This window comes from Rhopilema esculentum, chromosome 14 (assembly GCF_057945365.1).
Source record: "Rhopilema esculentum isolate cy_ngs chromosome 14, ASM5794536v1, whole genome shotgun sequence".
Taxonomy (NCBI): Eukaryota; Metazoa; Cnidaria; class Scyphozoa; order Rhizostomeae; family Rhizostomatidae; genus Rhopilema; species Rhopilema esculentum.
Window position 1 is genome coordinate 9,584,068 of NC_142828.1, and position 21,350 is coordinate 9,605,417.

The 21,350-nt window shown below is 38.8% G+C and overlaps 1 protein-coding gene across 6 annotated transcripts in view; it reads left to right on the top strand.

The window, feature by feature from the left end:
- Positions 1 to 21,261, top strand: part of LOC135696227 (leucine-rich repeat serine/threonine-protein kinase 2) — a 33,286-nt gene extending 12,025 nt beyond the window's left edge. For 5 of the 6 annotated variants that reach the window (XM_065215546.2, XM_089112321.1, XM_065215545.2 and 2 more), the window contains 14 exons: positions 6,073 to 6,422; positions 6,810 to 7,095; positions 8,185 to 8,386; positions 9,559 to 12,494; positions 12,925 to 13,135; positions 13,555 to 13,789; positions 14,344 to 14,539; positions 15,061 to 15,389; positions 15,860 to 16,078; positions 16,317 to 16,544; positions 17,071 to 17,272; positions 17,792 to 18,015; positions 18,658 to 18,925; positions 19,524 to 21,261. In XM_065215546.2, the coding sequence (XP_065071618.2) occupies positions 6,073 to 6,422; positions 6,810 to 7,095; positions 8,185 to 8,386; positions 9,559 to 12,494; positions 12,925 to 13,135; positions 13,555 to 13,789; positions 14,344 to 14,539; positions 15,061 to 15,389; positions 15,860 to 16,078; positions 16,317 to 16,544; positions 17,071 to 17,272; positions 17,792 to 18,015; positions 18,658 to 18,925; positions 19,524 to 20,221 (6,584 nt within the window). In that variant the 3' untranslated portion in view covers positions 20,222 to 21,261. Of the gene's footprint in view, positions 1 to 3,417; positions 3,657 to 6,072; positions 6,423 to 6,809; positions 7,096 to 8,184; positions 8,387 to 9,558; positions 12,495 to 12,924; positions 13,136 to 13,554; positions 13,790 to 14,343; positions 14,540 to 15,060; positions 15,390 to 15,859; positions 16,079 to 16,316; positions 16,545 to 17,070; positions 17,273 to 17,791; positions 18,016 to 18,657; positions 18,926 to 19,523 lie in introns of those variants that run through there. The other variant, XM_065215544.2, reaches the window with a different exon arrangement.
- Positions 21,262 to 21,350: the final 89 nt, after the last annotated feature.

The following is a 21,350-nucleotide window of genomic DNA, read 5'->3' on the forward strand; positions in this document are numbered from 1 at the left end:
TTTTGATTTTCATTTATCACTTTCTCTATGGGGAAATAATTATTGTCTTCGGCAAAACATGCTGATGATAGATTTCAAGCCCTGGCTGATAGGCCCAGAGCATGGGATGAAAGTTTGATCGCGTCAAAAATCAATGCGAATAAGTTAGTGGGACTAACGAATACCTTCGTACGTATGAGACATTGGCAATGAACGACGACAAACTTTTATTGAGAGACCCAAATGGAATGGGAAACTAGGAGTAAAGTGATACCTGCTTTGCCAATCTCTTGGTCCCAAATGATAAGAGGAACATGAAGATTTTCATTTTAAATGACTAACTATTAGTAACATCTGAATTCAGCTTGGTTTTTGGAGTTAAATGTGCACCGAAGTTTGGGAAAGCCTATACAAATCCACCGAAGGCCTAAACCACGAAATGAATTGCAAAAAGACCTTAAAAACGTTTTCTCCCGTTTTAGCAAACTCCCGACATAACGAACTATTTTCTGGTTCCCTTCAGAGTTCGTTATATCGGGATTCCACTGTAGAAAGTTTGCCTTATAGCCGTCTTTCTTCCTTCCATGAAATTCTTAAGCAGCAAAATATAAGCAACAATTTTATCTTTAATCTAACTGTTGTTACACTTTGACAGGCTATAAATATTTTGCGAAAATGCCTTGCATATGTTTTCTGAAAACTAGGATTTGCTTATGAGCTGCTCCACTTTTTAAGGATGCACGAAGTTCTTCAAATTGTTTTGATTTATTTAAATTCACTTTTCACGTTTTCTGAATTCGAGTTTTCAACCTTGCAAGTAGACATCTTCTCGCTTTCCGAGGAGCGAAATCTCGGAACCCCCTTCGCGCTGAATGGCCTTGACCTTTGTTTATATTGCTGGTTCCACTTTTCGATTTCTTTTCTTTTCTCGCATTTCAATATTCGTCATATGATTCGCCCAAATTATTTTTTTAAAATGTGAAAATTGATCTTGGATAAGTCCGCTTTAGGTTGTGACCTAGGCAGGAACAAAAGGATAGGCTTAGACATACAAGTGAGGATGTCCCTCAAACAATAGATGGGACATAAACAACGACACGTTTGTAGCATTTGCAACTTAAGAACCAACGGCTCTCTCTCACTCTTAGTCAATGGTACCCAGGCCTTTAGCTTACCATATATGGAAACATGTCCCTCGTACTGAAAACACGATTCAAGCCAAATCGTGTTAGTACTTCTATTCACTTGTATGAGTTTTTGCACTAAGTCTCGAAGTGACGAAGTCCATATCAGAATTATTTCCTTAAAACTTCATTGTCCTGAAACAATATTTTGGATGAGTAAGCCAACCCCTTTCTTCTCATAAATTTTGCCTAGTTGTTGGATTTGACAGAAGGCTACTTCGTAGCAAATAACGTATGAGATTCCCACGAAAACAAAAGGATTTCCAGATGTTTTCAAATAAAACAATAGGATTTCCACCGGAGGTGTACCAGATTTCCATTGAGCGATTTGCCACACGATTTGTAGAACTTGATTTGGCCTTGATAGGATCTGTATAAATTTACTTTTCACCTTTTCTGAATTCTAGTTTTCAACCTTGCAAGTGGATATCTTTCCAAGGAGCGAAATCTTGTAAGCCCTTTTGTAGTAAATGACCTTCACCTTCGTTTATATTGTTGGTTCCATTTTTCGATTTCTTTTCTTTTTTCTCATTTAAATATTCGTCATATGATTTGCTCGGATTGTATTTTTGAAATGAGGAAATTGATCTTGGATAACTCCACTTTAGGTTGTGACCTCGGCAAGAACAAAATAATAGGCTTAGACATATAAGTTATGAAACCGTTCAGACAATGGATGGGACCAGGGGGGTGGAGATTTAATAGATCGTATTGTGGCTGTGCATGAAATTCGAACTATTAATAAAAGGGTTGTAATGGACGATCTCACCAATCTCTGCCTTAGGCCATCGACTCAATGAAGACAATCTGCTTGGATTTTGTTGCGTCTTTTCTCCAGCGTAAATAAAAAAAACTAACTACAATACGGGGCGTATACACATAAAACGAGGGTACACTACAAAAGTGTTGTTGATTACGTTACTGTGGTTACGGAGACAATGGAAGATGTTAATGGCATTGATACAATGGAAGAGATGGTTACGGTTGACAATGGTCACTACAAAGACAAATGCGACTGTCGCGCAATCTAGCTTGGGGTGGGGGCGCTGCAAACCACCGATCGGGCAAAACCATCTTGTTTATATTTACAGCTAGTTGCGCCATCTTGAGCTTTAGGTGGTTTTTAGCTTGCTGAAAAAAACCAAATTATTTCTCTGAGCACAACGTTTAAAGGAAAACCTTGGTATAGTATAGTTTTACATAACACCGATCCAATTTCGTTCCAAATTAACTGTAGCTGAAGATGAGAGGGCAAATTCAAATTTGCCCCTCTTAAGTCGATCTAGGCGAAGAACCAAGTAGGTCATACGATTTGCTTAAAGTGATTGATCCTGCAGAAATCAGTCCTTGTTCAATATTTTACTGGCCAAGCTTTGGCCTAGGCATCATCAAGAAAATAGCCACAGTCTTGCAGTCTTGTTATGCGAAAGAATATCTACAACTGCTAGGTCCAACCAAACAGTCCAAACAAAGTTTTGATGTGCTTCAAAGAAGGATTAGTGCAGTCGTTGAAGTGATGAACCAGGAACAAATTGGTAGAAAAGCAAAAAGTACATCATTTTACGTAGAATTTTTTCCTCTATAACATATCCAAAATCGCCTAAAATCCAACTTGGGGAAAAGTTATTCTAGAACTTTTGTGACACAGCTTTCTAGCGCCACTGCTGGGGGTAACGGGCCATGAAGCTACGTTACCACGACTCCCCAACTTGCAGCGAAGGCCCAACGCCCTTGCTCTGAAATTAAAGGCTAAAATGGGCTTTATCAAGATACTGCTTTGTAGCGTGGTTAAAATGTTCATCTTTTCTAACACCTTTTTGCGAATCTTTGGCCTGGGGTTCTGTTTATACAAAATAAATATGAATACAGTGTTACGCGGCAAATAAAATTCCCGCCCATGTTTTTAGGGAAATCAGAAACAAAACTGACTTCTTCCTTCATTAGCCCTCTTATTTATTTTTCAGGCCTAGAATAGGAGAATTGTTCCTTACGTAAATCTACCATTTTAAAAGAAAAACGGATTTCTTGTTTTTCTGAACAGATGCCCTTAGTTGTGCTACAAGTACTTGATTATCGAATGTGGCCTCGTATATCATATAAACCTCAATAAAAATGTTTCCCCACGGTCGATTTTGGGCGATTTAGAGTATGTTATAGAGGAAAAAATTATGCACAGGATGGTGGAAAAATTCGCTTTTCTACCGTTTTTTTCCCAGTTGACCTTAAATTGAACGCTACACGATCTCACTAGATGGTTATCACTAGATCACGATGGAATTAGCCTTGAAGAGTTTGCTGTTTTTTGCCAAAGGATAAGAGTGCTAGATTCTGTTTGTCTTTTCGGGTACTCTTTTGTTCAGCTCGAGGATGGTATTTTAACCTGCAAATACAATATTGCGTGACTAAAGCGCAACCTTTCGCGGTTTGCTGAATTAACATTCAGTCTGTCATTGTCAAGGATCACGAAGGGACGAATGTGTGACCGGGTGAGAGGTATAAGCATGTTTAGGTTTTTGCTTTTCGTTTCTACGGCTTGGTATGTAGTTTTCTGTCAAATTTTTGTTGCCCTTATTTCTAGCATCTTTCATGGTGTACCTTAAATCATCGCAGCCCACAAATATAGTTATTAAAGTTGGATGAAAATTCTCAGTAATATAATACAGCTTAGATTTTTGTTATTCTCGATTTATATCGTGATCAGGGCCTATTATCCCAGTATCATCTTCAATGTGATTTGTGGGTGCCCTGTCGTTTCTACCTAGTATTAACAACAACCATAGAAACCACGCAAAGAATGCGAGTACATACCGGCCTGTGTTGTTGTTAGGTTGGCTGTTTCTGCAACTTGCAACCTGTTGCAAAATACTTGTGATGTTTACACATTAAAAACTAGATGCAAACTCCAGCGGGATATGGTTGCAGAATTTCGCAGCAAGGTGGGGGATTTTCGGCGGCAATCCTGGTAATTGAAAACAAAATGGAGGCAGAAGCTGGCAGTGTATTAGCTTCAGTCTTCTTGATTTTGTACCTTCAGCTGTATAAACAACTTTATAGATCAACTCAAATAAAACAAGATTGAGGGTGAGGCAAAGGATTACCAGAAGGATGAATCTTAGCTAAGGATCACCACAGCTCATCATTCCGTTCTCAGAGAGCATATAACATGCTACAAAAAATTATTTGCACATTGCTCCTGGCATTATGTTAGTCTAATTTTGTGCTGCAGATGCACAGGTATCCCTAAATATTTTCAGTCAGTGGGTTTTTTGCCTTCGATAACGAAGTAAAAATTGCATGATATTTTGCAGTATTCTAATTGGCTAGTGATGTGCATCCTAATGCAATTTCACCTAAAAAAGGGTTTTGATCCTAAATTAGTTGCAGGTTGCCAGCAAATTTCTTCGGTTGTTTATTCATAGAAGAGGCCTGCTAATAAAACCTGTAAATTGCATATTACTGGCCATTCCCTCAAAAAAATCCTTTTGGATAACTTGTAGTCAAAAAAAAAATTCAAGATTTAACGGTTGGAGGGGGGGGGGGGGTGCTTGCAACGGAATGCCAAACTGGCACTATTATTCTTTGTTCTTTCCGGGGAAAGGCAAATTCTCTAGCAAAATATGAAAGCTGAGATGAGTTCAACTTTTAGGGCCGGTTTCCACTTGAATGAATTCGCCGAGCGTTTTGTGTATGGCTTGGAAGTTGAACTTATTTCAACTTTCCTATTTCGCTAGCAAATTCGCCTATGCCCGGAAGAACAAAAGCCACCACGAATTCGCTGAAGATTCCGCGCAAATGGAAACCGGCCTTTAGCCCAACTGTATTGACGAATTCGCCCCTTTGTTTAACTTCCGTAACACGTTCGTTATGTAGTTATGTAATTTAAATCATCTTCAGAACGAGGCCCACGCCCTTCGTAGTGCTTCCTCGTCGTTTTGTCGAACGTGCTTTTCAAAAATCGTAAAGGAAGTTCAGGTTACTCATTTTATGAGTGTTCTTATGAGTGTTCTAGCTTGAGTGTTCTAACTTCAGTGCTCCCCCTGTTAGGGAAATTCCCTCCATAAGGAAATTGAAGCTGAATCGGTAGGGAAAAAAGAAGGAAATGAAAACTGGAAGGAAGAAAGAAGGAATTGACGAAAGAATAAAAAGTAAAAAGAATTTAAGAGAATGGTCAAAAATTTCCCTTGTCCATTTGTAAAAAAATTGTAGAAGTCATTTGATTACTATAATTTTGCTGGTTCCACCTAATATTTTGTTCGCTACATTACTAAAACACAGATTTAAGAACTGGAGTCACGGGGGTATGTGCCTAGAGGTCATGTTTCTACTTGCAGCCAACAAGGGTGCCCCCTTTTTGCCTTCATGTGCCCCAACTTTTAAAATGTTTCTGCGTCTATGTTCCATAAAATAATCAATATTTTGTTTCTGGCTCTGTGTGCTGCTGTGCGATTAAGGCGGGGGAAGTTAAGCAGGTGAGCCAGATCACTGTAGCATGATGTAGCTGAGCAAATCAAGCAATTTTCAATCAACGTTACGTTTTTTTTATCAGTTTTCTACAAATATACGTTGATAGAAATCAGAAAGAAATTCCTGCTTTCAGGGAAAGAGATTTTAACACAAAGAGGGAAAAGATTAGGATATCTTGTTTTTGGAAACTTGAGGCACTAGTCAGCTTGCACCGAGACTCAGGGCATTTATCAAGATTTATCAGGATCATAGGCTATTACCATAAATTATGATAATTAATCATCGTCGATCAGCATCATCGTCATAATCAACATAATCAGAATAATTAGCATCGATCATTATCAATCTTATCGTCATCAATCATCAATCACCACAACCGCTATGATTATAAACTTGTATCCACGTACCAAGAAAATGTTGAAATTTCTGTCTTATTTTCTGCTAGAACCAAACGATGTCTCTATGTTGCACGAAATTTTCATTGCCATGGTGAACCATCAAGATGATGCCCATATACAAGAAACTGGATGCAGAGCCGTAAGCAGGCTGCTTGACAACAGCCCTAGCGTAGTGACATTGATCGGTGAGGATGAAGAACAGTTGTCCATACACAACTCGGTGTTCGCTGCGATGAACATTCACATCAAAGATCCGTACGTCTTCCAGGCATCATGCGCCGCATTGCACGATCTGGCAACGGCATCAAGTAGGTTGCAACAGTTTCTAGTTGCGCGAGGCTGTTACGTCACTATTGTGGACCACATGCGGGAGAATATTAATGACGCTGCAATTCAGGTAAATTTGTTGCTTGCCAGTTTCGTTGCATTTGAGTCGGGTATCTCACGAATGCCGCTTTACTGCCTGTATTTTCAGTGTGGTCGCAAAAGTTCTAATACTCACAATGGTAATGGTAATATGTGCAATGGTAACCCCAGTCAAGAGCGATTTTCCAAGTGTCAGTTCTAAATCCCATTTCCTAGCTTACCCTTTAAAGACCCTTTACACAAGAATGTTGATTTAAGTTCTAACGTAGGACAGTTCTAATGACATGTATACGGGGCCCTCGGCAGCCCACCGAATCCCTGGGGAATTGTTTATCCTTCCATCTTGCGCCGCTTTGACCCCTACCTTTTTGCTTTAACATTAATCAAATGGTAATGCCTCTCACCTTGTTCTTTAAAGGAGTGGGGTTTCAGAGCCCTTCGTGCACTGTGCTCAGAAAATGTACTCCAAGAAGAAGTGCTGATAAAGTACGACTTGCTAACAGATATTCGTAAAACATTGCATGTTTTTGCGGACAATACAGGGGTGTTGGAAGAGGCCTTGAGCCTACTGGCATGCATGGCTGCTGATATGGACATAGTGAGGCGACAATGTTTGCTAGAGTTGACCCATGATCGTGTCGTTGAAATCATGAATGCACACAAAGGTGCCATTCCCTTGCTGAAAATATGTTTTGAGATCCTCGGTAAGTACTTTGCTTATTCACATGTTCCTTAGTCTTAGCCATACAACATTGAACTCTTCAAATTTTTTCTTTAAAAGCTTGGAATGAAGTTCACGTGCCCTATCCAATCTACATGCTCGAGGGAAACCTTGCAAGAGTATTGTTAGTAAAGGAAAAAACATTTCTTATACCTCCAGAGTTTCTAGGTACCGTCTCTGAATCTTTAGGTATGACTCTCCAAACTTTTTCATTTCATTTTATCTTTTTTACCCATGGTAGCCCCCCAGTCGAGGACTGAGGTTTTCCTCCGCACAATAGAATGTGGTAATGCATTTTCGATGACCAGATCATTGTTGTTACTAACAGACATTTCACGGTCAAAAAAAGCTGAATTTTTATGCTTATGATTTAAGACGTGCATTCCTAGACTAATTAGAAACCTAAATTCGCATTATTTGCTTATTATGAGTATAAGCTCTTGGCAAGCCGTCTACATATGTTCCATAATTTGTATATGTTGTGTTGTTTCACTGATAACGGCTCAGTTTTGTGGAATTTTTGACTTGGTAGGCTGCTATTTGTTATGGCAAAATTTGTCAAACTTATATGAACAGCCACAGAATATCCCTTAAAGCATTTTCAAAAAGCCCATGTACATCTATCCTTGTGTTATTTAGTTGAAGTCTTAACAAAAAGGTTTTACTTTTAGAGTTGTTGAATTTGGATATTAATTTATATACATATTGACTGCAAGTATCTAATATCTAGATAATACAGAAAGCAGTACCAAAGCGAATTGAAAGCATTAAACGAAATTTTTAACATGCGAATATCCAATCATTGTTGCAATAGTTATGCGTAATGTTACTTGAAAAGTTGCGACTTCAAGCGAAGAACGACTGTAAACAGAGCTAAGTTGAACAGTTTAACGTATTTAAGCCTGAATTTCATGTGACTATACCTGGCAATGTGCCTTTGACTAAAGTGGCTGTATGCGGAGTCGACAGTAAAACTTTTTAGGCCAAACCTTTGTTTAGCAAAATGACCTTTTAACGTTGATTTTATTAACTGGATTTTACTTTTTTATGATTCATTCATTTGTTTTTGTAGCCGTTTTTGCTGCTTCAGAAGAGCAGGAAATACTATGTGGTGTACTAGGTGCTGTTGAAGAAGTGATGAGGAAGTACAAGTTCGAGAAGGACCTTCAGCTTACAGGTTGCATTTTGACGCAGCTTCTTGCAAGCATGGCCATTTGTGAAAATTATGTTGCCTGTAGCAACAGTGTTAGTCTCATCAGTGAAGCCTTGATAAAGTGAGTTTCTATTATCAAACATAGATATTTAAAACCCGCAGCGCCTTCAAATTTCCAAGTACACACTTTCATCGGAAACTGAAGAGCATTAACAGGCTCGATCCTGTCTTGTTTCTACAAGTAACAAGCAGTAGGCTTGATAGAAGCGTTTATTGCCCAGCAATATAGGTAGCGCCTGTTATTTGGATCTCTGGAATATTCTATTGTTTCAGGGGATAACAGCATATAGCGACAGTCGTTACATAATATTTCTAGTAATCAGATACCTGTGAGGCTTTTCTTCTTTGGTAGTCTTAGCCATACATGTGTTACTGCCTTTGCCAACGTCATTCGGGGACATCACCATATCAAAGTTTGCGCTAATAGGCTATAAGAAAGAAAAGATTGTGCGATCCCCTTGACATCTCCATTAAGCATGTTTTCGCATTGATATCAACGTGTTTTGTGAGAAAAGGTGAGCCAGAAGATGACCTCAAATGTCTAAAACTCCGATAAAAAGCCATGTACTTACATAATGGGCATACGTACTGAAACGGGTCGAAACGTTAAAAAATGCTTTTAGGTCCCAAGTGATGTCAAAATTAGAGCCAAAAACGGTATCATTTGGTGCGAAATTCAATTTAGATAAGGCCTTTGATATTGCAGGTTAGATTTTCACGTCATTCACTTCAATGCAATATCAACTAATTTAGCCTGTTTCTCTGATTCATAAACCCATCTCAGTAGTTAAAGACTCATTGCTAACAATGAGCCATTGTGCTACGCAAGCATCCCATAATGCATTTTCAGACAGTCAGAAATCAATTATGGTTAATCCGTAGAAGTTTACTGCCATTGTTTGGATTGTCGCCTGGATAATTTGCCACCCTCGCAAAGGCTCATTGTTAGCAATGAGTCTTTAAAATTTCTGCCTTTGATTTTCCCTAGTCTTATTCCTAGTCGTTTGACGTTTTTTTACAAAGCTGCAGGTAGAAGTGGCTGATGGGTGGCTTCATGCCCTACGGTAATCGCTCAAAGCTGCTATATTTTCTGTAGCAGAGCCTTCAATGAGACATCCTAAATACATTGTATACATTTGTGCAGCCTCTATCCCTCTAGTACTAATGTCTTTCCAGCCGGCATTGTTTTACTTTTTTTATTGCCATGAGAAAATATTGTTATTTCATTTTCAGTTTCCCCTCTGACGTTGAAGTGCAGTCTGAAGCTGTTGTTGCAATGAAAGTTTTAGCCGAGCTTGAGAACGGACTGAAGGCAATTATCCATCTGAATGCTTATGAACACTTATTTGCTATATTGAACTCTAAAGCATTGCCTTCTGACATTCTTGAAATTTCTGCAGAGAGTCTTATGATAATTGGGAGCAATCCGGAGAATAGCGATCGAATGCTGCAATGGGCTCTTGTGAGAGGATGCAAAAAAGAAGCTGAATGGCTTTTAGGGATCGGGGCAGACATTGACGGAGCTACCCAGAATAAATCAAACGTTATTATTGCTGCAGAGACATCCAATTATAAGATGATGAAATTTCTTCTAGACAACGGAGCATCACATACGCAGGAAGCTCTGAAGATCAGTCAAAGCAAGTCCGACTCTATCATGATTGGCATTTTGCTTAGGCAAATCGGATTGGAAAGAAAAGGAGACACCTTGGTCTGGTCGAATTTGAATATATCTGAACTGCAAACTGAGTACTTTACGTCTTCGTTCATTGAAGAAACGGATGGACATGAAGAAACGTTTCAGGGGGATGATTGGGCCAATTATTTTGAGACAGCTGCAGCTAGACGAAAGCAAAGGTTTTCATCGCTAGATTTTTCCTTTGAGAGTTTAAGTGAGGATTCTGGCAGTGAGGAGCAAGCCACTTCATCACCAAAAATTCAAGTTAGCCGTGAACGGCCTAGATCTAGTAGCGGTGCCCTCCTTCCTTTCAACTCCCTCGATCCGCGTCTAGAGGGGCCTATGGAAACGTGCAAAGGTTTCGTTCGTCTGGATTCTCCTACATTACGAAATTCGTACCCAGGCCACCCAGACAGTTTGCTAATACCAGACGTGGACTGCGGTAACTTGCTTCCAAGTCCAACAAACAATGATATTGTGCCACCAAAGCACATGCTATTGAAACGTGCTACCTCCTTAAAACCTATAATGCTCGATGATATGTCGCCTGACAGTTCCTCCACGGCTGCTAACTTAAGAGCTAACATCAGAAAATCCCGTTCAATGGACCTTCGCACAAAGATGAACGCTGAATCGAAACCGGTTATTCTTTATGCTGATATGTCTTTCAACCAGATTTCCCATTTCGAAGTGCTGTCGACACCAAATCGCTTTATTAAACCTTTCTTGAACGGTCTTGTCAGACTGGATTTAAAGGGTAACAAATTGAAGGAATTCTCAGGCGTGGTCTGCCTTGAATTGACGAGCTTAAAACAGCTTTCCCTTGCTGAAAATCAATTGGAAGATTTTCCGTATGACATTTTGAAAAACAAAACGTTAGAAGTATTGAACCTCAGCAAAAATTCTATCAAAGACTTGAATGAGCAGCAAATGCACCACCATGTTTCTTTAAGTAGATTAGAATTGGATGCCAATGATCTGACCAAGCTGCCAGCCTGGCTAGATGATATTTTTCCTGCTCTCACCACATTGAGTATGTCTCAAAATCGTATTGCTTTGCTGCCTTCAAAGCCACTGCACTTAAGACAGCTCAGATTTTTGAATCTCTCTTTCAACAAACTTGAGACTATACCAGCCCATTTCCTCGATCACTGTTTAATGTTAGAAAAGCTGGATCTTACCATGAATAACTTGATATCATTGCCAGGACAATCTGCTAAAACATTCAACCGGCTGTCACATATCAAGCTGTCTCACAACCAGCTCAAAGAGCAGGCCCCATGGCATGTACCAAAGTTCTTGTTGGAACTGCAAAATCTCGCTTATTTAGATATTTCTCATAACAAAATAACCCAGATACCAGCTCCAGCAATGTGGGCGTCACACTGCGTCAAGGACCTAAACTTCAGTCATAATCGGATAAACAAAATCAACTTGGATGAAAGTGCCTCGAATTGGCGTAGCCTCTCTCATCTGAATCTGATGCACAACAAAATTGAGCGGCTACCGAAATTTATTGGGCATCTCACTGGTCTGACATATCTAAACTTCAGTTACAACCCCCTCGTAGAAATTCCGGATGACATTGGGTTTCTTAGAAACCTACTAGAATTGCCATTGGATTCCAGTTTAACTTTAACGCTCGATGCATCAATAAGAGATGGCACTGCTCAAGAAATATGCACATTTCTTTACTCAAAAATGAAGAATTCTGTTCCTTATCTTCGCATGAAGTTGATGGCTGTCGGCATGGAAGGTCGCGGGAAAAGCTCCCTGTTGAGGGCGTTGCAAAGTATGAAACGGTCAGAAGTCGATTCTGCTACTGTGGGTATTAAGATCAAACCATGGTACCTGACTATTCCAAAGAAATATCAACGCAAAACATGGAATAAGAAGACAAACTTTGTCTTGAGCATGTGGGATGTTGCAGGCCAGGAGGATTTCCATTCAACGCATCAGTGCTTTATGACGTCACGAACTCTGTACCTTGCTGTTTTTGATGCCAGCAAAGGTCCTAGTGAGCTAGAACATTTACGACCATGGTTGCTCAACATTAAAGCCAGCGCTCCCTATTCCCAGGTTATTATTGTCGGCACACATTTAGACCAAATAGAAGGGAACAAGACGGAACAACTGAGAGAACTGGAGGTATGCATCAATGATTTCATTAAAAACCCCGGACTGCCAACATGTCGAGGATCTGTTATTGTTAGTTGCCATGGTAAGAGCAATGCCATAGAGGTATTACGAGAGAAGATTTTGGATACCATAGACACCTGCACCTTCCGTGCACAGTCACCCATGGATCAAACTGTGCCAAAAAGCTATGTGCAGCTTGAAGATCTACTGGTTGAAGAAGCCAGCAATCTAATTGACGCAAAACAGATCCCAGTCATCTCAAGGCGATCAATCTTCAAAATCGTCCAGGATAACAATTTGCAACTGGAAAAGCAGGAACTAGACCAGGCTGTAAAATTTCTTCACGAAGTTGGTAAGGAAATTTTTATTTTTGTAACTTTGGCATTTTTAAAGATCCGATCTTTCTCGATCTTTGGAGGATATTTCGCTATGCTCAGAGCTTGGCGACTTGTTGGACCAAGTATAGAAATTGTGACACATATTGTAATGCTGAGAAGTATTTTTTTGGGGTAAATCTCAATGCCGTCTACAAAAAATAGCACAGTTAGAAACTCAACACCATGATCAGTTTAACCTCCACTTCTTTAAAGTCCTGGACTACCACGACACTTTTAAGTGACAACACAAGAGTTTTATTTTTATAATTTTGATATAAAGTTTCAAGTTCTTTATGCAACTTAAGGTTCGGCAAGTTGGTCCAAGAATGCGTTGCACAAAACCGATTTATAGTAGACCTCAAAATGAAGAATTGTGAAGTAAAATGATATATTTTCTATTCGCAGGTGCTTTGCTGCATTTTGAAGATCCTAGCTTAAAATTATCGGACTGCTACTTCATCAACCCTGAGTGGCTGAGTCAAATGATGGCACAGGTCGTCACTGTGAAGGAGATCAATCCGTTTGTAAATGAGCAGGGCATTGTGCACCGAAAGAACCTGCCGATACTGTTTCGAGATGAGCGCTTCCCAGTAGAATTTATCGATACCTATTTACGGTAAGTGGAATTTTGTCACATCTCAGCTGTTCATCGCATTATCAATTAAAGTTTCAATTGATAAATCAATCTATCAAGTTCTTAGAGCAGGGACAGAAATTTTAAAAGAGTGGGTTACTGTGAGGAAGGCCAAATAAATGCGAAATATATTCCAGTGCCACACCAAGGCAAAGCCTACATTTCTGTGTTTTATACATCGGGAATCTCCTTCAATCACTTTTGCTCACCATTAAAGCTTTATTCACCATTAAGGGCTAATGTCGATTGTTAATGTAAAATTTTATTCTATTGTAATATATTATATTGTTTAATATTTTACTATATCATATTTCATTATATTGATATAGCAAAACTTTCATTTATATTGTATAGTATCCTATTACTTACTGAATTTTTTAAGTAAATACCTTAAATTACAGGCTTCTACAAAAGTTCGAAGTGGTTATTCCTCTTTCGGATGAAGAATTCCTGATCCCGTCCAAACTCCCTATCAAGCCATCTGGATTCACAAACAGAGTGACTAAGCATGCGATTTACAAAGAGGGGAATCTCAACCGATATTACAAATTCAATTACATCCCTGTCGGCTTTTGGGGTCGAATCATTTCCAGACTAATGCTATTTTATTCTCCACTTCAGTGCGAGGCAGACAAGGTATGGTGATTCCCAAGCGTAGGCAAGCCTCCTTGTTTGCCCCTTGTATTGATTCTATTTATTTGAATTGCTCTTCCTCTTCGCTGTTTGACTTTCTTCCCTCCAGTCATCTCTTATCTAGATATTTTTCGATTCATGTCTTATGTTAACAATTCAAGTAGGTTAAGCAGTTAAAAATCAATTAATACTAAAGTGACAATTCATAAAAAGCTTTTTTTCGAGTGATATTTTTTAACGTTTCCCGTCAGATTTATGTTTAGTGAAAGCTATTTTATACTTTTTGTGAATTGCTTACAACTTTAAGCTTGCAATTGGTAAATAGATACATTTTTAAGCTTGCATTTGGTAAGTAGATATAACTAAAGATACAACGAATACAACTTATCACAAGATCCTCATTTATATCTATTAGAAAAGATAGTTCCTCGCTTAGATTTACACTTTTTACTCTATTTGGTAGTGCTGTGGGTAGCACCGAATCTCAGGTATGGAATGGAGAACGTTATCAAACACAAAAAAGTTATTGCTTTTCATCGAATTTGTATCTCTTTTAGACACCATTGGTTGAATACTGGAAGGATGGAATATTCAGATTCTGGTCAGAGGATAAATACTTTGTGGTCGCAACATCAGAGCTCCACCCAGAAACAGTCGAAATCATTGTGCCAATATCCCAAAGGGGATACGAGCTACTTGGGTTTTTGGTAGATCATGTTGAAGCTTTGATAGAAGAGTGGTACCCCGGACTAAGTAAGTAGATCGGCATTACTTGTGATGTTTGAAGGAGTTTCTTATTGATCATTATTAGTTAGAATTGAGGCTGATAAGCTCAAAAGAAAGTATTCCCCCTTGTGGGTACATTTGGCAGATGACGTCAAAAAGCAGAAATAGATCTAACAGTTTTTGCTTACTTTAAATAACGGCCCCAAACAGGTGTGCAAGCTCAGTGGATTTTGTTTGTGGAAACGCAGGTTGTTTCGTTTGTAATTTAACTTGAATTTTATTGGCTTAAAAGTGTTTCCGTTAAGCATTTGTGTCACCAGTAAGAGAAAAAATGCGTAAAATAATCATTATTTAACCGATTTTTTACATAATTGTATAGATTCTGGTAGTAAACTGCCGAGGATTTTCAGTTTTTCGAATCTAACCTTACTTCAAGTAGATTTCCTGATTTAAAGATGGTTCATAAACATTGTTCATGTGCAGTAGACATATTGCTGAAAAGGTAAATATATATACTTTTTTCTTATTGCATATTCTTTTTCTTAAAGCGATTCCTGACCCAAAAGGGAAACTGCCTGTTGAAAGGCTTGTGCCTTGCTTGCATTGTGCCAGTTTGGACAAAAACCATTATTTCACCGTGGACCAGTGCATCACGCGTTCAAACGAGAGCGATTCAATATGGTGTCCCTCTCACGAAGGCGAGGTCGATCTAAAATGCCTAGCACCTGATGTCCTCTTTGCGGATATTGATGGAAAATATGTTTTAAAAGATGGCGATATCGAAATTAAAGATTCAACGAAGAACGTTCTTGACGGGGGATCATTTGGTACTGTGTACCAAACACAGTGCAAAGGAAACAGGAATGTGGCAGTAAAGGTACTTACGTTTTCATTCAGTGTTATTTTTATAATTTTTCTCTTTGTTGATGCTAGTTATGTGAAAAAATTTAAATTATCATCCGTTAAATAGCGTACTTCCAGCGTGTACATTCCGCGGCTCTGCCATAGCTTCGGATTTCCACAACGGGCCTTTACCTAAACGAAAACGCGTTGCAAACATAAACTGTATATATATTAATTGCTGACGATAAGGGAATGAGAAGACCAGTGAATTGTGACTCTGATCATACGAAAATGGTGCATACTTTGATGGCATTGATCATCCTAACCTTACCAATTCCCTTACCCAAGAAACAATGCGTACTGAAAGGAACCGATTGGTCTCTAAGATGACAAAGTCGACTGCAGTTGGGGGCCACACCCCGATACAAAAATTTTGAATTTCGGTTTTCAAATAAACAATTTTCGGAGTTCATTCACTTATTTACTTATCACATGCTTTTTCAGGTTTTCAAATCAGGAGAAGCGTATTCCCCACACCGATCTCTTCGCCAGGAGGTTACCATTTTGCAGCAGTTACATCATCCTAGCTTAGTTTCCATGGTTGGCGTGATACTGAGGCCATCTCGCTGCCTTGTCTTGGAGTTAGCGACTAAAGGATCTCTACGCAAGGTTCTGAATCGAGATCACTTGAGCCGGGGGATGCAGCAAAGAATCGCATCACAGGTATTGCCTTTGACATTTACACAGGGGGATACCTGCCCAGACATATTTGGTTGGCTTCTGGTACCGAGACTCTTTTCCCTGTTTACACAAGGACGTTCAAAAGCTTCCTTAGTTAGTAAAGACGAACTATGTACTGATAAACCAGAGCCTAGGCACAAAAAATTCTATCAAAAACCTGTAAAATAACACCATTGCACCTTTGGTTATATTGTCATGTTATGATTTTTCTCTCCGTTAGGTTGCTGATGGCCTAGCATATCTGCACAGTTTAAACATTGTTTACCGAGATATGAAGCCGAGCAACATCCTAATCTTCTCTTTATCAATGGGGATACCAGTCAATGCAAAGATTTCAGATTACGGCATTTCACAGTACATCACTCCGCAAGGGCTGTGCGAGATAAGTGGCAGTCCAGGGTACAGAGCTCCTGAAGTGGACAAAGGATATTGGATTTACAACAAGGAGGTCAGAAACTACTCCCCAAAGTACTTCAGCTTATGCAATAACTTCAGTAGCTCAGTAGATGTTTATAGTGCGCTGTATGGTTAGAATAAGCTTTTTCAAGGCAGTGTTCTTGCTCAAAACTAAAAGCTTTGAGGCAATTTCGTAAAAGGGATGCCTTTGGGTGCCCCTTAGCCCTGAGGCAATGTCAATGTGAAAATTATATCCAAAATAGCAGAATTTTTTATACCTGTTTGAGGATCGAATTGAGACAGCACGAAAAGGGCATACCAAAATGACTTTTTACAGTCAGTTTCCTCTTAACTCTGCTATAATTTGAGAGTCATAATGAGCAAACTGGTTTTTTCTGCATAGTTCTGAATCCCCTTCAGGGTATCTATAACTTAAACCGATTGCCACATCTTGCTTCCAATATTGTTGTCTCTGAAAACATTCTTGTATATAACAGTAATTTGGCTCAAGCACCTTTTCGCTTCATTCTGATCCATTCTGAATCTATCTTGATTCCCTTTAACGGGTTCCTTTTTAGGCCGACATATTCTCCTTTGGTGTGACACTTTTTGAACTCGTTACTGGCGGTAGGAAGTTGTTTGGAAAGGAGGCTATGTATCAAAGCGAAAGAGACAACAACTTCGTGCAAGGAAGGGGCATCAAATCCATGATGGCGATGGGATGTCCCCACTGGCCAGACATGCAAAATATAATCTTGAACTGCTTAAACTTTATACCTGGTAAATTTAGCACTTAATTATATCTGGTTTTCTTCTCATAGTATTCCAGAACTGGGAAAACTAACATATTTCGACCACAAATAATTAGCGAATGGTGTAAAGATCGATACAATAGAAAAACCATAATAGTTGATAATTGGAAGTGCATTACTTGTTTTCACTTTTGTAAATGTAAAACACGCAGAGGTCATTTTGCATTGATCCTTTTGCTTTCTGCAATGGGGTATCGTATACCAGTATTGTTGCATCGTCAGAAGTAAGGAACTCTTACTTTACTAGAAAGAATTAACACCTTCACAGTACATTGCAGAAAAGACAGTTTTTTTATCATCAAGCAAGTTAGTAATTGTACAATTGTTTTTTAAAGCTGCTGAAAAGCCTGTCAAAATATTGCCTATTACTTTTATTTCATCAAAGGTTTTACAGAAGTGTTTTGAAATTGCTTTGCGTTTGTAACATTAAACCTGCCAATAAAAAGTGACGTCAAAATTTTATCCCGGCTCTGTAATTTCCTCGCAGATAAAAGACCCAGTGCGAAGCAACTAGCGCAGTGCCTGTCCTCCGCAGATACCTTGTGTTTAAAGCAAGAAGTTGGCGTATGTAAAGGACAAGCCGTGGAATGCATGGCAGTGTACCAGAGTTTTAACCGCGATGGTGAAACCATGGAACTGTGGATCGCAAGCGGAGATTCATCTGGACAAACCCAAATTTCATGGCTTACTCTCGTTGGGGATGGAACCCAGGTGAGTGAACCAAATTTCTACTTGTTATTGATGGATAGGCCCTCTTCCACAAGGGTCTTTGGATCCTCGATGCTTTGATGAATTCAAATCTCGACTACACTAAATTTAGAGCAGGAACTCGGTGTCGGGGGATAGAGTGTGCATTATGTCTGTAATTGTCTTTAAAATTTTTCTCTTAAAGAAATGAAATATTTGCTCCGTACAAAACTTCGTAGCTGCCAGCAAGGCTCCAACCCGCCCCTTTTCGCAGGAAAAATTGTAGCAAAATTTTGTATCTAGTTGACCTTCAAGCTTTGTACCAGTGGTCGCAACCCGTTATGCTAAATTTGAAGCGAGAATGGTCTAACAGCCTAATGCGAGAGCTTTAAAGTTTTTATTTACAAACCAAATGCCATTCGAAAATCACCATCTATTCTGCCTTTTTTTCAATTTTTACTTTCATGAACTCTACCAAATTCACTTTCTGTTGGAAAGAGCTGATCAAACACATGTATATATTAAAGATTCTTTTTTCGTGCTAATTTTACTGAGCTGGGTAATTTGTGAGGCTAAAGAAGTAGAAAAATTGGTTTTTGATTCAATCTGCTTGATTTTTTGTGTGCTACTTTTTCAAATTCGAATAACTGTACTCTTATTTGTCAGGTATCTGGTTGCCGAGGGATGTTTCTGCGAGATGAGCGTGTACTGTGCATGTGTATAATTAAAGATCAGATGGTAATAGCTGGAACACAGAAAGGAAACATCGTAGTATTTGATGCAGAGTCACACGAACAGCTTAACACTATCACAGACCTTGGTGATTCTGTTCTGTGTTTGAAGATGTACTCTGTTGATAATCGTTACTTGATTATTGCCGGTTTGGCTAATGGACACATTGCAATCTTCAATGGAAATGATTTTGCTAAAACTGGTAAGTATGTTTATAAGGAAATAATTTGAAGAGATTTTCTTCGTCACATTTTTTCTTGTTTTGTGATTTCTTTGGACTTAGGCCTGTTAAGATCCGTTGACTTACGAATACAGCTGGAGTGACGTTTATAGATGTCTAGTATCAAAGCTTTATTAAGTTTTGTGTTTATTCTGTTAATTGTGTTTATTGTTGTTGTTTGTGTTCAGAGAAATGAATATTTGTCTGATTTTTTCTTATCCATATAAAAGTATTATGTAGTGTTACCTGGCTACCCATTCCATGCCTGACAGCTGAAAACACTAATGGAGACACAAGACAAATTGATTTTTCTTTATGTTAAAATGACTTGTAACAGACCGTTAAAAAACGGAACGATTTGTAAAGTTTCCTTCTCAAACCTTTAAAATAGATGCCATTTCTTGTTCTTATCTAATAGATTTTGCTAATCGAGTTCGACCTACCTTCTTGGAGCGTTTTTTAAGGCAATTAGCAGTCTATCCTTGTTCCCACTAAGTTTGTTTGTGTTAATTGACGTTTTACGTGTTTTTGAGGTCTTGAAAGATCGAAAACTTAGATAATTTCAATTCTTTTTGTTTAGATCAAATCCGCCCAATAACCCAAATGGAAGTTTTGCAAAACGAGGAGGGTTTATCAGACTCGAAGCGACGCCACCCGGTAACCTCTATTCAGATATCACGCCGAAAATGTTACTGCGGAGTAGGAGGACGAATTGCAGTGATTGACCCAAACCGAGGCCATACAGAGCGCTTCATATCAAATGGAGGCGAAGTTAATAACATTATCAATCAGATTTCTATACGGAAATATATCTGGACTTCTTCGAAATCAAGTAGTGTAGTTCATTGTTTAGATTCGACAACTGGTATTCTACGAGGTTCGTTTGACTGTGCAAAAGTTCTTCGGGAACGCTACCAGGATATATCTCAGAGTGACTGTCGTGTTTTGAGCTTGTACCAACAGAGTGATGCGTTGTGGATTGGATGCGGAGGAGGACATGTCATAATTATCGATCCAAACTCGAACTTCAAGGTTCTTGCTGTGGTTTCCCGGCATAGTTCAGCTGTCCGATGCATCATCGGTGCATCCGGTAACGATGAAGGAAAACCGGTTTCGTTGGTGTTAACAGGTGGTATTGGATTTTCTGAGAGAGCACAAAAAGTGGGCACTTGTGATAGCAATTTCGGTTATGTACTTGTATGGCAAGCAGAACTACCCCAGCACTATGCGTATTTAGATAATTTAAGGAGGTCAAGACAAGCGCTAATAGAGTCGTAAAGCTTCGTGTTAATTAGCAAGCGTGCTTTTGCGATAACTTTGTAATTGTACATTGAATAAGCATAAAAAACGGAATCTGATTAAACAGGTCCTTGTGACATGTAAGTATGTAATATCAAAAGATTTACCGTGGCGTGTGGCCAATCACCAAAACCACCCCTTATGATTAACCGACATATAGATTTCCCTAATATGCCCCTTTAAAGTAAACCGTTCCTCTCAAAGCTCTTAATCATTCCAGTCGAACTAGCCATTTATATGGCCATATTAGCTCCTGAAGCAGCGACAAGTGGACTGTATCTTTGGAAGCAGCGACAAGCGGACTGTAACTTGTTATTTGGAGATCATATGTTCACCTTCAAAACTATACCTCCCGTTTCTACCTCCACAAACGCCACAACACTTATAATCATTGTGTAATAAAATTCTGTCGACGCATTCATAAAAGAGATATTGAAACGTTGTGTTTTTCATTGTTAATTCATAATATGTTGTACATTTAGAAAGTGTGTCAAATCTCCGTATGACGGAATTATCAAGCCTTGTAATTCATATAGACTGTACGGCTGTATATTGCAATTTAGGGATTTCTAGCAGGATGTTCTTTGCTTGGCTTCAGTCACAAAAACAGTTTTAGAACCTCGGTTTTATGTTTGTAAACGTCTTTAGAAAGTCTCACAATAGGCCATCGATGTTCTTTTTTTGCATGGTTTATTGAAATTTCATTGGCCCTGATTCTCAAATTCCTGAAGCCTTTATGTATTCTGCATTTCCCGATTGCAACACCAGCTGACAACATCTATCAAGTTGAGTTAATGTTTTCGTGTTTAAAAGATTATAATTTTATATACTGTACATTTGATTGCATGCCTGACGACTGGGATTTATTTTGTAAAATGGCAAATTGGTATTTAATACAATAGTTTGATGGAATTCTTTATTCAAATCACTTATATTCTTTATGTATCAGTTTCGTTCATAGCTCGTGCGATTGTAAGGACAGGAATGAAAGTTTTGTTCCACAGTTTATTTACAAAGAATCTGTCGCTTTATTTGTTGTATTCTCTGAATTTTGAGGTTTGGGGCGTGTTAGTTCGTAAAATAATCCAAAGGGCATTTGTAACCGATG